The 17,500-nt window shown below is 46.7% G+C and overlaps 1 protein-coding gene across 1 annotated transcript in view; it reads right to left on the bottom strand.

Moving 5' to 3' along the window:
- psd2 (pleckstrin and Sec7 domain containing 2) overlaps positions 1–7,337 on the bottom strand; it is a 21,870-nt gene extending 14,533 nt beyond the window's left edge. Inside the window, 3 exon segments of the mRNA XM_042062064.1 lie at positions 5,637–5,768; positions 5,770–6,495; positions 7,310–7,337. Of these exon segments, the coding sequence (XP_041917998.1) occupies positions 5,637–5,768; positions 5,770–6,495; positions 7,310–7,317 (866 nt within the window). The 5' untranslated portion in view covers positions 7,318–7,337.
- Between the last annotated feature and the right edge of the window lie 10,163 nt (positions 7,338–17,500).

The following is a 17,500-nucleotide window of genomic DNA, read 5'->3' as shown; positions in this document are numbered from 1 at the left end:
AGTGTCCTCAGCAAGGAGGAGAGAGAGAGGTTGCAAGAGAAATAGAGAAAGCAAGAGAAATAGAGAAGGTATAGTAGTATAGTATAAGTGTCTACAGTGTGTGTGTGTGTGTGTGTGTGTGTGTGTGTGTCAGGATGTCTGGTCTAGGCTGCATAAGTCACAAAAATCTGATATCATTAAACTACATGAGGATGAAAATAACTCATACACATACCTTATGAGTAATTGTTGATCTGTTTGTTCTGCATGAATGCAACCCAACCAGTGCAAAGGTCTTTCTACTGCTAGTTAATAATTGTGCAATCAAGGGTTTCTGTCTTTGTGATTCATGGCCAATCATTTTAGAGCATTATAAAGCCCACCCATCAGCCTCATAACACCTGTAAATGGAGATATCGGATCATTACACAGTGAGGAGATCAATACCAGCGGAGCAAGCCCTCCCCATCCGATCAATAACGACCAATTGATCGGTTTCAGAGTGATTGATCAGAGTAAATGGTTTCCATGGAGAGAGTGAATAGATGCTCGTGCCTGGTTTTAGGTAAGACGCACTGAGGTAGACGAGGACGAAGGCCCCTATCTGATGATGACCTACATTGATGTTAAGAGTGTGTGTGTGTGTGTGTGTGTGTGTGTGTGTGTGTGTGTGTGTGTGTGTGTGTGTGTGTATGTGTGTGTGTGCATGTGCGTGTAGCACCAGGTTCCTACCTCCGCGCACACACTCATAAAGTCGGCAGCAGAGACATGAGACTGCTTGTCTATGACTCATAGGTAATCTCTCCTCATCCCTCTCTCTCTCTCTCTCTCTCTCTCCTCTTCTCTCCCTCCCTCTTCCTCCTGACAACTCTCCTTACTTTAACGCACCCACTCTATCTTTTTTCTTTTTTCTACATCCCTCTTTCCCACACAGTTCAATGCTTTATCTCCTCTGTTCTCCTCTCTCTCTTTCTATCTTTCTTTTCCTCCGCCTGACAAAACCCTCCCTCTGTCGTTTTATTTCTTTCTTCTGCATGCCTACTTGCTCTCTCTTGCTCTCTCTCAGTCGCGTGTCTAAGTCTTGCTCAAAGGGGTGTGTCATGCAGGGGTGTGGAGACTGAGGTGAGCTGCCATCATACAAAATCTCTCTGAACTTGAATGTGTTAGAATGCCAGTGTGTGTGTGTGTGTGTGTGTGTGTGTGTGTGTGTGTGTGTGTGTGTGTATGTGTGTGTGTGTTTGTGTGTGTGTGTCCTTTCTGTCAGCTTACATGTATTTAATTCAGTTTTCACAGCTCATGTTACATGACAGACAACTCAGCGATTTATAGTTATCCAACAAAATGATACAACAAATCACACACACAGACACACGCGCGCACACACACACACACACACACACACACTCACACACACACGGTTGTCAACTGCCACACTCTTTGGTGAGTGTGTGTTTGTGTGTGTGTGTGTGTGTGTGTGTGTGTTGCCTATCTGCCAGCTCATATGTATTTCATACAGTTAAAACATTTCCACAGCTCATGTTCTCTACTGGCAACCCAGCAACTTATAGTTAGCCAACAAAATAATATAAAACAATTAGTCATATCACACACACACACATAAAGTTGTCAACTGTCACACTGCTCAAAATGTGTGTGTGTGTGTGTGTGTGTGTGTGTGTGTGTGTGTGTGTGTGCGCGCGTGTGAGTATGTGTATGTGTGCATATGCATCTGTGTGTGCATGTCATCTCAGCAGCCCGCTGGCCATAGCATGAAGTAAACAAGTCACATGTTACACACAATCCATGACACAAGTTTGTTCAGGATTATGTTATAGGCTATAGTCTACCCTAGCCTACTGGTCTAATATCTAATATGGGGAAGCATCCCATTACAATTCAACACGAGTAAAATAATAATAAAAAAAACATGTTTAAATAAGTTATTTCCTTATAAATTTGAAATAGTGTGCGTGACAGAACTCTAAGAACTCACAGAAGTTCCAGCAGAAAGTCGAAGTGATGATCATATTCCTCTTTCCACATATTCCCGCCGTCACGGTCACTCAGTCTCGCGGACTGAGCGACATCCGCTGAGGCGTTCCTCCTGACCCCATTCGCCTTCGGCTGTAGTTTTCCCCCAACAAGCAGTTTAAGTAATCAGGTTCTTTCCTAATGAACTAACTTTTTCCCGGCGTCATATGCCGAGACGAACGCCGCTATCATCTCATCCCTAGGTTTTACCTCGTAAATCGAGGCGCAATGCCTTCTTACATGTGAGACAATTGAACACTATCTGAACGGGGCAAGAGCCCGGCGTCAAAGGCACGCACGCCCGAAGTTGGCTGTCGGGTAGTTTCGCGATTTCCCTTCGCGTTCCCAAACCCCGGCAAGCAGGGGAAGGGGGCGGAGAATTGTCCTGGAGAGTGCGACATATTTCCGCCGTTTTAAGAGCACAGCTGGCGGCGTGCCAGAAATCTACACCGCTGTACACCACTGTCCGCCACCAGCGGTGACATAAAACCTCAATCTGTCCGGTCCAGTTAATATAACACCTAGTGTGCAGGTGGCCTCGCACTGTGGAGAGTATTCATGGATCATATGTGTTTTATACGATGTGAATTGACCAAATAAGTTATTGTTTTGTCAGTCTTAAATGTAATTTGATTAAAAAAAAGAACAAAAAACAAGGACAGTATAGCCTACACACACAGCCCAGCAAATATAATACAGAACTGCTCCATGCACTGCTCTCTCTCTCTCACACACACACACACACACACACACACACACACACATACACACAGTAGCAGATTTCTATCACTATGGTATGACACATCCTGGCATGGTCTTGAATGTTTCCAGTTCCCTTATCTGTTAGGTTCATCATGCATACATGTGTGTGTGTGTGTGTGTGTGTGTGTGTGTGTGTGTGTGGGCCCGCATGTCTGTGTGTGTGTGTGTGATCTGCTTGATTCATGTCTCTCAGATGTCTGATGCTGGAACAGCTCTGTGATCCCTGCCTCTGGTGAGTAAATATCAGACTAGGGGCGAAGACAGACAGACACACACACACACACACACACACACACACACACACACACACACATGAACACACACACACACACACACACACACACACACACACACACACACACACACACACACACGCATGAGCCCCTCTGAAGTTGAGAGGATTACCAGCAGGGGAGAAGAGAAGAGACAGGAGGGAGGGAGAGAGTGAGAGAGAGAGAGACAAAAAGAGAGATAGAGAGAGAAAGAGAGAAGAATGGAGAGGGATATGATCACTGTAATTCTGTTTCTTGCTCCTCTCCAAACCACCTTCACCAGAAAGGACTGACTGAATCAGCATGCAGGAGGACAAAGATCCGCATATGCTGCGGAGGACATGTCTGAAAGCAAGTGTGTGTGTGTGTGTGTGTGTGTGTGTGTGTGTGTGTGTGAGAGAGAGAGAGAGAAAGAGAGAGAGAGAGACAGAGCGGGAGCAAAAGTGAGAGAGAGGCTTTGCACTGTCCTACTGGGATAAGTATGGGCTTGAAAAGACTCACCCTAAGAGGACAGTCAGTTTTGGGGTGTGGGGGATGGGTGGGGGTAGGGAGGAAGAGGAGGGGTTGAGGTGGGGGGGCTTGTTTTTTTTTGCAGAGGGACGATGAAGAGGGGAGAGGGAAAGTGAAGAGAATCTGAGTGAATGAGTCTACTGTGACAGAGTATAGAATGGAGGATGTAGCTTTTTATAAGCTTGGCCTGCATGCCAAATCTAAGCAGGGAGTATGTGTGTGTGTGTGTGTGTGTGTGTGTGTGTGTGTGTGTGTGTGTGTGTGATTTTCTGGGGGATGCAGGAGGAGTCTAGTTTAGTAAACACATGTTGTTCCTGTAAACAACTTCTCTATGATCACAGAACACACACACACACACACACACACACACACACACACACACACACACACACACACACACACGCACACGCACACGCATACACACACACACACACACATGCACACAGAGTTTAATGTTCTCCAGATTAATGGATGCCATAGAGGTCAATGAAAAACACATCTGTGTGTGTGTGTGTGTGTGTGTGTGTGTGTGTGTATGTGTGTGTGCATGTCGGTAACTCAGTAGGGGATTTGATGAGGAATGCAGGGGTATGGTCATGCTGAAAGGCCCAGGGCTGCAGTGTTGTGCTGCATACATGTGCTGTATAGTGCGCTTTCATGGGACTCAGTGTACATTTTTATGTACAGCCTGCGTTTATGTGTGTGTGTGTGTGTGTGTGTGTGTGTGTGTGTGTGTGTGTGTGTGTGTGTGTGTGTGTGTGTTTACATCTGTTAGATGCATACATGCAGTAAGACTATGTCTCTCTCCCTCTCTCTCTCTCTCTCTCTCACACACACACACACACATGCATGAGTGTGTGAGTGTGTATTCATGCTCTGGCTGTGAAAGAGGAAGGCAGGCTAGAGAGTGATGATGTCATGACTAAAACAATGCCTCATTCAGGGCCCAGTGGGGGAGAGGAAGCCCAGAGTCTTTAAAAAAGAGAAAAAAAACACAACATCTGCTGAGACAGAGAGGGAGAGAGGGAGAGAGAGAGAGAGAGAGGGAAAGAGAGAGAGAGAGAGGGAGGGAGAGATAACTTTTATCTAAATGAATGTCTGTACATGCATAAAAATTGAAACTTGAAATTGAGAGAGAGGGAGAGAGAGGAAGAAAGAGAGAGAAAGAGAGAAATAAGAGGAAGGGGGGGGGGGTTCACGAGGCACCAATCAGGCACCAATCCAAATCCAAATGTACTCTACTCCCAACGGGCGACTACATCATCTGTACCTCTCTAATGTATGTTGGTAATTGGTGAGGCCAAACAAGTAGGCAAAGGGTTCCCTACAAATTGACTTTGGGGTACCCACTGAGTAAAGGATGCCGCTACTTTATACTTTGTTTTCATTAAGAAGGATGCGATTGTCATGGTAACCCGTGGGTGCAGTGCACTTCTCTGGCACCATAATAGACATGGTAGTGACGGCCACTAGCACCCAGGGGCTCTAGCCTTGTTGCTAGCACCCTAATCTCCCGATGCTGGAGGTTGGCTAGTTCAGCTGGACTGTGCTTCTCTACCCAGAATAGATAACATGATCAACACAAAGTCGAGACTCCTAGAGTGTGGAGTTTGGGACAGCCAAAGGGTCATGTGCTGCTTTTGTGTTTGTGAACCAGACTGCTGACCATCAAATGTAGAGCGTACGCCCTCTGCTGGACAAGCTTGGATACTTTGTGTACTCATGTGAGTATTTTCATGTTTGCATGTGTGTATTTGTATCTGTTTGTGTGTGTGTGTGTGTGTGTGTGTGTGTGTGAATACCTGCCTCAAGGAGACTGGCATAAGTTTTCATCCACACACACACACACACACACACACACATACACAGAGGTTCATAAGAGACAGGGTACAGGGTACATGTGTGTGTGTGTGTGTGTGTGTGTGTGTGTGTGTGTGTGTGTGTGTGTGTGTGATTTTTCTGTTGTGTCCCAGTGTATTGTCTGTTGTGTCCCAGTGTATTGTGTCCTAGTGTATTGTCTGGTACAGAGGTTTTAAACACACACACCCACACCTACACTCACCCACACACACACAGTCTTACCTCATAGAGGTGGGGATGCCTGCGCTGTCCCCATTGCTGTGTGTGTCTGCGTGGAATCCGTTGGGAATGGCTCGCTGGCTCAGCACGTTTTCCGAGCGGCTTCCCGGAATGGTGGTCCGGAGCGGACTCCCGCCCCCCCCCTCCTCCGTTGGCCCGCACTGTCATCCCTCTTTCCTCCCCTTCCTCTCCCTCCCCCTCCTCCCCCTCTCCCTCCTGGACGGGCTCCAGCTCCAGCTCGGGCGGCTCCGGCCCCACCAGCGCCCTCTGCTGGATAAGCGGCGTGAGCGGCGCGTCGAAGCTCACGCAGCTGTCCGTCTCGTCGGTCAGCGACAGCACGTCCAGCGAGTCCAGCGAGCTGTAGCAGGTGCCGCCCCTCAGCAGCTCCGACTCCACAATGCGCTCGAAGGTGGAGCTGAAGCCGTCCTGCGCGTCGCGCGAGCACTCCTCGTCGTTTCCGCCATCACACTCGTCCTCCTCATCCCCCTCTCTCACACTCACTCTTCTCTCCCGCACCTCTCCATCCTCCTCCTCATCCTCCGTTGCCCCGGATACCTGCTCCACAATGAGTTCAAAAGCCGAGCTGAAAGTGTCCTGGTTCGGGTGTTCTGTCCCCTCCTCTCCTCCGCCTTCCTCCTCTTCCTCCTCCTCCTCCACCTTCCTCTCTCCTTCTACTGCTCTGCTCTGTTCTTCTCTTCCTCCTCCCTCCTCCTCCTCTTCGTCCTCCACCTCTGTGTCAGCGTCCTCCACAGAGCACTCAAATGTGGCGCTGAAGGTGTCACACTCTTCCTTCTCCTCCTCTTTTTTCTCCTCCTCTTCTCCTTCTGTCCGACTGACCTCGTCCATCATCCTGTTCGCAGCGCTGCGTTGTCATGGAAACGACAGGATTACATACAATAATCCACAACATAATGCTCAAACACAAATACACACCGAAATACACACACATATGAGCATGCACACACACACAAACACATACACACACTTACACACGTGTGCATGCACACACACACAAACACACACACGTACGGACACATATGCGCACACACACACACACACTTGCACGCACACACACACACACACACATTGCTAAAAACACATAGGCATACGCAGAAATCCAAAACATGGTACTTCAACAAACCTTCCTATATACACAGACACAAAGCATATTAAATACAATCCAACTGCAATGCTCTCTCTCACTGACACACACACACACACACACACACACACACACACACACACACACACACACACACACACACACACAGTAATCCTTATTGTAACTGTTACACACCAACACACATGCACTAATCTCAATTCTAAATGCCTACTGCCACAAAAATACTCTCTATCACACACACACACTTACACACAGAGGACCTCTACACACACGTTCACACACTGCACACAATCCAGCTCACTACTTAAGTACAGAGCTGCTGCAGTCTGCCAAGTATTTTCCCTATACATTCCTGCTCTTACAAACACATACTTAATCACACACACACACACACATACACACACACACACACACACACACACACACACACACCTATACATGTTTCCTCTCTGTGACACACGCACAGACACACACACACACACACACACACACACACACACACACACACACACACACCACACACACATACACAGACACACATACACACACGCACCTATACATGTTTCCTCTCTGTGACACACACGCACATACACACACACACACACACACACACACACACACACACACACACACACACACACACACACACACACACACAATACACACACACACACACACATGCACGCACACAGTCCCACTGGAGCACCAATGAGGACAGCTCAGCTGCATGCTGAGCCTAAAATACTCCACAACATTCTCCTGCCTGTGTTCCGGAAGCTGGCTCCAAATGTGACACACACATACACACACACACACACACACACACACACATTCACACACACACACACACACACACACACACACACACACACACACACACACACACACACGCATACACACTTATCAGACATAATAAGAACACACACGATACGTGTCACACATACACATATAGGCTGTCAGAATAAAGATATTAAATCATATTCAGCAGTTCTGTGTCTGGCATTTAATCCTATTGTGACATTTCCTGGACTGCCGTTGCCATGGTAGCACTAACCTCTTTGTGGGCTCATCTGTGTGTGTGTCCGGCTGGTCAGTGTGTTCTTCTACAGCGTCTGTCTCTGGGTCTGCACACCTGCTCTCCTCCTCTTCCTTGTCCTTTTCTGCTTCCTCTCCTCTCTCCTCTTCCTCTCCTCTCTCCTCTTGCTCCTCCTCTCCTCCATTCATCACCTTATCCTCCTCTTCCTTTCGTCCGCTCTCACCCTCTCTCTCCCCCTCTGCCGTGCAGTCCTCCACAGTCCCATCAGCCCCTGTGTCTGGACTGGGTGACTCAGCTGGTGGAGATCCAGCCTCCTCCCCAGCGCTCGGATCCTTGTGGCCCGGTTCAGGCTCTCTCTCCTGGGCCAGGCTCGGGTTCAGCTCAGCCTCTGCGGGGGTCTCCAGCACCGGTGGGTCACTCTGGCCCTCCTGGGTCATAGTGCCCACGTATTCCAGTCCAGCGGCAGCCCGCCCCTTCAGTGCTGTGGTCGCCTAGACGACCGTCTCTATGGGATGGGGGCAACAGATAGGCCTGTGGGGGGGGGGCGGGGGGGGCAGGAACAGGAAGTGAGGTATGAATACTGGATATGGTTCAGTGTGCCATAACAAAAACTAGGATACTTACCAATGGTCTGATTGACCGTTACCAATCGGCTGCAACCAATGTGAATTAAGACTGATATGACTACAACACATGTCCAATCAAACCCTTCTTATTTATACATGTGTGAGTGCACCAATCATATCACTGTAAAGCATAATCCAGCCAATCATGTTGTAGACAGACAGACAGACAGACATACATACAGATAGATAGATAGATAGATAGATATAGACAGAAAATATATATAACAATACTGTTAATGTATTATTATTATTATTATTATTATTATTATTATTATTATCATTATTAGTATTTATTTATTGACTATTGATTTGTTTGTTTCATTGCACTCATCACACAGAAGCTAGCATCTCTATCCATTCAAGGCTAACACAGTCTCACAGAAGCTCTCTGTCCATTCAAAGTTAACACAGTCTCACAGATGCTAGCATCTCTGTCCATTCAATGCTAACACAGTCTCACAGAACTAGCAAGCAAATGGTAAACATACATCCAGAAACAACTTTGTAAACAAAGTCCTTTGATGAGCCTTCAGACCAAACCATTCCTGCACTCACTGGGCTGCAAGGCTTTTGTTGTGTTTTAACAAGCACTCCTGCCATATGATTGGCTGCAAAGCAGTGGTGTGAAGTGAACAGGAGACAGCATGTGACAGAAAGAAGTGTGTGTGTGTGTGTGTGATACACAGATGTGTCCAAGATGAAGGGAGAGACAAGGGGGTGGGTGGAAAGGAGAGGGGGAGGTCTGAGGGAGAGAGGGATTGAGGAGGAGGGAGAGAGAGGGGAAGGGGAAAGAAGGAGAGAGGGATTGATGTAGAGGACACTAAAGGCGTGTTTGAGATGGTAATCCTCCGCAGAGCATCACTCTCATCTCTGATGTGTCAAATTCCCCTGCTATCCCTCTGTGTGTGTGTGTGTGTGTGTGTGTGTGTGTGTGTGTGTGTGTGTGTGTGTGTGTGTGTGTATGTGTGTGTGTGTGTGTGTGTGTGTGTCAATAAGCATACAAGTCCACCAGCTTGGTGAAGCCCAGATGAGAAACATGATGCATCTTTTGTAGTGGAAAATTACATATGTGATGTGTTTTCTGTGAGTTTATTAGTGCACATGGGTGTAAGAAAACACCATGCGTTTGCCTCTTCAATCATTCTCTTTATGTGTGTGTGTGTGTGTGTGTGTGTGTCTGTGTGTGTGTGGAGGGGGGCAGCCAGTTTGTATGTGTCTGTAAGTGTGCAAAAGATGACAGTTACACTGAGACAGAGATTTTTCAATGGGAAATCTCCTGAGAGATTGTGAGTGTTTGTGTGTGTGCTTATGTGTCAGTTTTCTGTGCATGTACAGCGTTTTAGAGTGGTACCACACACACACAAACACACACACAGTTGCCCTTTCACCCCATGCACCAACACTCAAAGAGAGACTAATGCACTCACACACACATATGCATATGTGATCATATCATATCATATCATATCATATCATATCATATCATATCATATCATAGGCCATATGCTTGTGGAATACATTAGAATTTCAATCAACCAAGAAACCCCACAGTAACATGAAGACTAATCGACATCACACAATGTCCCTTTCCCCATCTCATTTCACCTCCCTAGTCCTGTTAGCCTATCCCATTACTTATACTGCACATGATTATATTATACATCTACTGAGGGTAAAGAAATGGGACAGGCTAGCAAAGGACTAAATGCATGCTTCTACACATGATATGAGCACTATATCATGTTTACATGTGCTAAATTATTACAATATTTAGCACTATTTCCCTACATGCATGCTTCTACCCACATTTCCTACATGCATGCTTCGTACCCACATTATTTTCTAACCGCACTGTCACACAACACTGTTTGAGCGGTTAAGTGAATTGAGGTGCTCTTTCTTTTGCAATGCATTTGGGAGGCATGCCTACACACATGTGACTGTGTGAACATGTGCGCCTGGATGCTAGTGTGTGTGTGTGAGTGTGTGTGAGAGAGAGATGAAAGGTAGTAGTCCTACTGCTGTGTAGTCACAGCTGCAGGAGAGTAGTCAACACAATGCTCTGACACATGATTGCACTGTGTGTGTGCATGTGTGTGTGTGTTGGAAGTCTTCTTATTTGAGTTTTAGTTCACCTCACTTGTGCTTTGCATGTGTAGGTGTGCATGCATGTTCATGAGTGCACATATATGTTCCGTGCTTTAGGCCTACACTCAAGTGCATGCTTGCCTGTGTCTGTGTGTGTGTGTGTGTGTGTGTGTGTGTGTGTGTTTACGTGTGTGTGTGTGTGTGTGTTTTTGCGTGTTTGTGTGTGTGTGTTTGCGTGAGTGGTGTACAGTATGTGTGACGATTTGACTAAGTGAATGAGCTGCACTACTGTCAGCATAACGCCAGAGCTCTTTAGCATTCTCCATCTCCCTTAATGACTTCACACCACCTGTCAATCAAACTCCCTCTCCATTACCCAAGATAACCGTACACCAAAGACTGGACACTTAGACCACACACTCACCACAGCATACAGACTACAGCTATAAAGTGTACACTATTGAAGGCTTCATAGGAAAGACTGCAGAGTCATCAAAGCCTGAGCACAACAGACAACTCCAGACTAAGCACTCCTGCCAACCTCACACTAAAAAAAATTCAGAGTGGCCACACACTCTGCATTTCAGTCATAGGCACACTACTTCAGCATGACGTCAATACTGTATGTCCAGCCTGTTCATGAGAAGGCCTCCGTGATGATGCCTTCTGATTCTGTGTTTATGTATCGGGGGACTGTAATAACCTCAGGCTGAATCGGAATGCTCTAACATCACTGCTAATTCAGACTGATTCCGGCTTCCCTTGTGATTGCACTCTATTTTAGGCATAGCTACTGTGTGCTTGATAATTCATTTGCACGGGCTCATTCTTACGTAAGTCAGGGAGCGCACGCACCAATAGGAGCCTACTGTACATCTGCACTTTAAAAGCATATGAGCGGTATGTTAAATGAAAAATGTAAATGAAACTCCCTGCTGTCAATATGGTACCTTCAGTTAGCGTTGGATTTAGTTTAATTTACATGAGTACATGAGTGTACATGAGGGTAAGACTGGCATAGCATAAAAAAATAAAGGATTAAAGATATGTAATGACAGCAGAAATGCATTAGCGTGATTTTGTGCATGAGGTACATTGTATTGAAACCTGCATTGCTCAACAGGTTAGCCTGGCGAGCCAGACCCACATTAAAATGTAGGGTCTGGGCACTCACCGTTCGCAGTGCTCAGTCCGAGGGGCGGGATAATCAGTTGTCTTTCAAATTCCCTCTGCACGCAATAGGACGCAATAGAATATTTGTTTTCAAGTAGCAGGGAATTCAAGCCAAACCGTTGCAACTCTGCCATCAATCATTATGTTAAGCCCACCAAACGACTCTATACACGATTTCAAAGGCCTGATTAAGTTTCGATTTCTGGAGCTCACAAGCCAGCGGAGAGTTGCTAGACTAGCCCTGGCATCAAATGTAATAGTCATTAGATTTCTAGGCTATCAACAGGTAAGACTACACTTAAGATTACACTTAAGTTTAATGAAAGTAAAGTGTGACCTCCACTAAGAATCTTAAAGAAATTGCTTCTGCAATCACGAGTGATGGACACGTTATCCAGACCCCTCAGGAGTGACAGCAGTGAAATAAAATAATATTAGACGAATGACTGAATGAAAACTCCCACAGTAATCTGAGTGTCTTTCTTTTATGTTCCACTGTATTGTGTTCCTACAATTGTATCATTACTCTAGCCTGGTAATGTCAACAGTGGCTCTTCACACTTATGTGGGTCAAAGGTCAGACAAATAAACACACTCCTGACCCTCATTGGATCAGTGGGTTCTTATCCTCACTGGCTGATGGAGAGGGTGGTCCCTGGCAGCCTAGAGATTAGTTCCTCACAGGGACAGATAGGACAGTTCCTGGTGCTGATTGTTTAGAAACAAAATCCATTCCTGGCCATTTCGGAATGACTGAAAGAAATAGTTCCTGAGCATCAGCTGATAACAGGAAAGAATGGTCCCAGCCTCCAAATGGCTTCCAGAGAGCATGGACACTTCTTCACTATAACAACAGTTCTTAGCTTTTACTGGTTAACAGAAGGAACAGTTCTAAGCCTTACTGTTCAACAGACTGAGCAGTTCTTAGGCCTTAACAGAAAGAGCCGTTCTGAGGCCCTACTGGTCGATAGAAAGAGGAGTTCTTAGCACTTACTGGTCGATAGAAAGAGCAGTTCTAAACCTCTTACTGGTTGACAGAAAGAACAGTTCTTAGCCCTTACTGGTCGTTAGAAAAAGCCGTTCTGAGCCCTTACTGGTCGGCAGAAAGAGCAGTTCTGAGCCCTCACTGGTCGACAGAAAGAGCCGTGTAAACGCTTCACTGGTTTCCAGGAAGGAGGGCTCCAGGCCCAGACTGACATACTGGAGGAGCCGTTGATGCTCCACTCTGGCCCGGCCCTGCACACAGCAGCAGAGGCCACTCAGAAGCACTCAGTCTCCTGCATCAATACACTTACACACTTACACTTTCAAAAATGGCTGCCAAAGGTGTTTGACCTGTGTGTGCGTTTCAAGGTCATGAGTTGGGGTGAAGAGAAAGGTGCTGTCAGGCACATGACTCACATGACATGACAAGGCAGTCACAGGCCATAACAGGATCAAGCCAAACCAGAATTTGTGTCATAAAGAATGTCCAAACTTGAGGATAAAGTGTAAGGGTTGAGTGTTGTACCCACTTGTGTGTGTGTGTGTGTGTGTGTGTGTGTGTGTGTGTGTGTGTGTGTGTTAGCCTGGCTAATACCAAGCCACTTATCAAATCTCAGTTGAGATTGAAAATGGGTCTAAGGCAGCAATGAAATTAAACTTAAACCAGTATATTAAACTCTTAGCCAGTCTTTTCAGAGGTATATCTTAGCCAGTCTTTTCGGAGGCTAATATGTGTATGTGTGTGTCGTGTGTCTCTGACTCTGCATGCTGAGGAATGAGTGGGTACATACTGTATGTATGTCCAGAGTAAGTCGCTTTGGACAAGCGTCTGCCAAACACCATAGCCAAATAACCATGTGTGTATGTGTGTTTATATGTATGTGTGTGTGTGTGTCTGACAGACCCACCAGTATCTATCCATCAGCTTTGCAGAACAAGGGTCAGATATTAGATGCCAATCCACTTGATGTAGAGCTCCCTAATGCCCCCCCCCCCCCCGCGCCCATCATCTCCCCAGTCTGTGCGGGATTAGCTCTTTTATTTACTGTTGTGATTTAGTATTTATTTAGGTTTAGTATAGCTGTTAAATGAAGCGGTGAGTTTGGCTCAGTTGTTAAATGCAACAGTGGATAGGACACAGTCTGACTGTGCGGTGCTGAGATGCATCTGTTCAGTGGTGCCACAAGAGGAGCTTGGTTATTAAATTCAGCGATGAGCTGAGACTGGTTGATAACTGTACCACTAACTGGAGTCTGGCTGTTAAATGGACCGATGAGTTGAGCTTGATTGTTTCATGCAGTGGTGAGCTTCACTGAATGCTAAATGCAGAGGTTAGCGGTGTCTAGTTGTTAAATGAAGCGATTTGATGAGTTGTGGTTGTGGTTAATGTAGGGGTCAGTCAGGAGTCTGGAGTGGGTTTCTTGGTGTTTTATGCCCCCAACGCTGTCTTCAAGGCAGCACTGCCTGGAAGGCACTAGGGTTAGGCATAAGGTTAGGGTTAGTGTTGGGGTTAGGTTTAGGATTAGGTGCCTTTAAGTCAGCGGTGGCAGCGCTACCTGGAAGACGACGTTGGGGGCATAAAACACCATCGAGCCTGGAGTGGCTTGTTAAATCCGGTTGTCAAATGTAGAGTTGAGGTATGTTATGATTAGTGGTTAAATACTACAGTCTGAATGTTGCAAGCAATGGCAACAAATGTCTACATGTTAGAAGAAGTGATGATGAGTAGAACTTGGTTCTTAAATGGCAGTAAGTATAGTCTGGTTGTTAAATACAGGGATAAATAGAGTCTTGTTGCTAAATGCAGTCATGAGTGGCGTATGGTTGTTAAATGCAGCGATGAGTGGCGTATGGTTGTACAGTGATGTTTGGAGTTTACTGCAATGATAGATAGGGTCTGAGGAAGATGACATAACAGTGAATGCTCTGGACTGTATTATCTTTCTGTCTGTCCACCCCCTGCCCACTCCACTCCCTCTTTCTCACCAGCGTCTCCCTCCATCACACCTCAGTCTGGGCCACTAGAGCTTTCTTAAGGCTCCGTTATTGATCACATTAAAACAAGGCACCATCTCCCCAGTGAGACGAAATCAACATGCAGCCTCGGAGAGATATGGAAGGATAAGCAGGGAGAGAGAAGGACAAAGAGAAAAAGAGAGGGGGAGAGAGAGGGAGGGAGAGAGAGAGAGACAAAGGGAATGAGAGAGACCTGGGGGAATCCACAGAGACAGACTCAGACTATCAGATAGACCACCAGACAGACAGAGTAAGGCAGAAAGGAATGACATACAAAGAGAGAGAGATAGAGAGAAAGCGAAAGAAAGATGTGTGCATGTGTGTGTGTGTGTGTGCATGTGTGTGTGTGTGTGTGTGCATGTGTGTGTGTGCAAGTGTGTGTGTGTGTGTGTGTGTGTGTGTGTGTGTGTGTGTGTGCGTGTGTCTTTTCAACACACAACAAACACACACACACACACACACACACACACACACACACACACACACACACATTACACACTCACTACAACACAAGATTAAACGGATTAAACACACATACACTCACTATGTACGTACATCAAAAACATACTGACATGCCACCAATATCAAGGGTGGAATAAAAAATCCATTAATTAATATCTGAACACACCCACCAAAAACAGCCCTATATCTGTGCACACAACACACACACACACACGCACACACACACACACGCACAGAGACACACACACACAGATGGACAGATGCACAGACATAGACACAGATCGGCTCAGTGTGCCCAGGTGGGAGGGGAGGAGATGGATGAGATGGATGTCCACTCCGTCTGGTTACTCATCTAATGTGGGCTCCATACGCAAAGAGGAGAATCCTTCATCTTCCTGCTTCCAGCGCCTCTCTTTCTCTGTCTCATCTCTCTCTCCTTACCCACACAATCTCTCAATCTCTCTCTCTTTCTGTTGGTCTCATCTCTCTCTCCTTACCCACACCATCTCTCTCTCTCTCTCTCTCTGTCTGTCTCATCTCTTTCTCTCCTTACCCACACCATCTCTCTCTCAGTCACATTCTCTATGCATCCAGCAGCATGGTAGACTCATTGACCTACTAACCCTTTTCAGCTGCAAGACATCACAGCCCAGAGAACGTAAATGAATGGCACACAGACTGACTGGCATACAGCTAGAGCACGAGAGAGAAAAAAACACAGAGTTCAGGTGTAAGGTGAAGCTTTCATAATGTATTTCATTGAGGTGTAATTGCCCAGTCCTTACATGATGCTACGAACAAACGTTGAATGATGGCCTGGGAGATTCATAGGCAGTGTGAAGAATGGGAGTGTGGCGTGGGAGATGAGACGTGGTGTCTTCTTAACATGTCAACACTGTTTAATAGAGACGAAGACCACCCCTTAAGCGAGTGCGGGGCATCCATCCGTGAAAATGGGAACCCCTTAAATCACCTCGTTCTGTCAAAGCCTTGGCTTTCAAGGTCAAACGTCGCATTGCGTTGCGCCATAGCATCACTTACAACTACTTCACCCAAATCACAAAGGGGGGGGCAATGTCGGTGTGGTGTCGTGTATTGATTTCCATGTTTCTGCATCGATGGGGCAAAACAAAAGTAACCAGTGCGCTTGTTGAATGCGCCGCAGCTTTGGACTGAGAAAAATGGTCCAATCGACCGTTTACACATCCCACTCCTATGTCTAGCGCGCTCCTGTCTGCTCGTCTGACGCCTGGAGTTCAACTGAATTAATTGCCGGAGCGGGAGCTTGACTCGGCATGCTCGAGCTAACAATAGACCGCTAAATAAACATTAAGGGGAAGGTACTCGTTTTGGCCCAGCTTGGTCTCCTCTTGCCTGCCTCCTCCTAGGTCGTTAACGGCGTCAAATTGTACTGGGCGCGGGAGCTAAATCTTGTAATTGAGATGAAAGCGGCTGGCGGGGAGAGACTCCCCCACGCGCAGCCTCGCACCTGTGCCAACCTGCTCATCTTAGTAGAAACACCAGATTGTCAGTGGAAGGTGTTTAGGCCTGACAGCTTCCTTCTTCTGGTTTCCCTTTTCTTTCACACACACACACACACACACACAGGGAGTCCTTGTGTTTCGCGCGAGCTCACACACATACAGAGCAGCTGAAGCTTTCGCCGCAGCCATATTCCCCCAGCCTCCCGGTGCAGTAACCATGACAACAGGGTGGCTGGGAGACACTGTTCTCTCTCTCTCGGCTCGCGCTTTCTTCTATCCAAAATAGACCCCGCTAGCACGTCAATAGCGAGCTGCCCTGAAAAAAAAAAAAACAGTTTTCCTCCACCAAGGTCCCTACACAAACAGGCCAACAAACCCCTCACTAAGACTGGTCGGAACACGCGGCAACCTCCGTGTGTATCGCTGCCCATGGGTGTCCGAAAACTGCCGGTACAGCAAACATCACACACGCATCTCTTCCTACCCCTCTATTGATCCTACGAATGACAAGGACATTGTGCTTGGCTGAGACGGAAATTATTTAATTTCAGCTTCGGATAGTGATGCACTGCTTCATGAGGGCAATAAAGGGATTTTCAAGAGCTGCATGAAATGTGAACAGATTGATTTAGACCGTACCGTTTTAAGAAGATTACGACCTGACGAGCAAAACGCATAAAGCGTCTGCACTCACCGGCTTCACCGAGTCCAAGATGGGAAGAGGCAGTTGTGTTGTGCGTTGTTGTGTATCCCTCTACCTTCGCCCATCCACGCCAAACAATCCACAGCGTTCCTCTCTTTTTGGTGCACAGTCAGACGCATGCAGACATGTACACTCCTCTTTCGCGGACTCCCGTGCAGGCGAGGCAGCACGC

Source organism: Alosa sapidissima, chromosome 14 (assembly GCF_018492685.1).
Source record: "Alosa sapidissima isolate fAloSap1 chromosome 14, fAloSap1.pri, whole genome shotgun sequence".
In the NCBI taxonomy this organism is placed as follows: Eukaryota; Metazoa; Chordata; class Actinopteri; order Clupeiformes; family Clupeidae; genus Alosa; species Alosa sapidissima.
The sequence above is the reverse complement of the archived record's forward strand: the minus strand, read 5'-3'. Positions and strand labels throughout refer to the sequence as shown.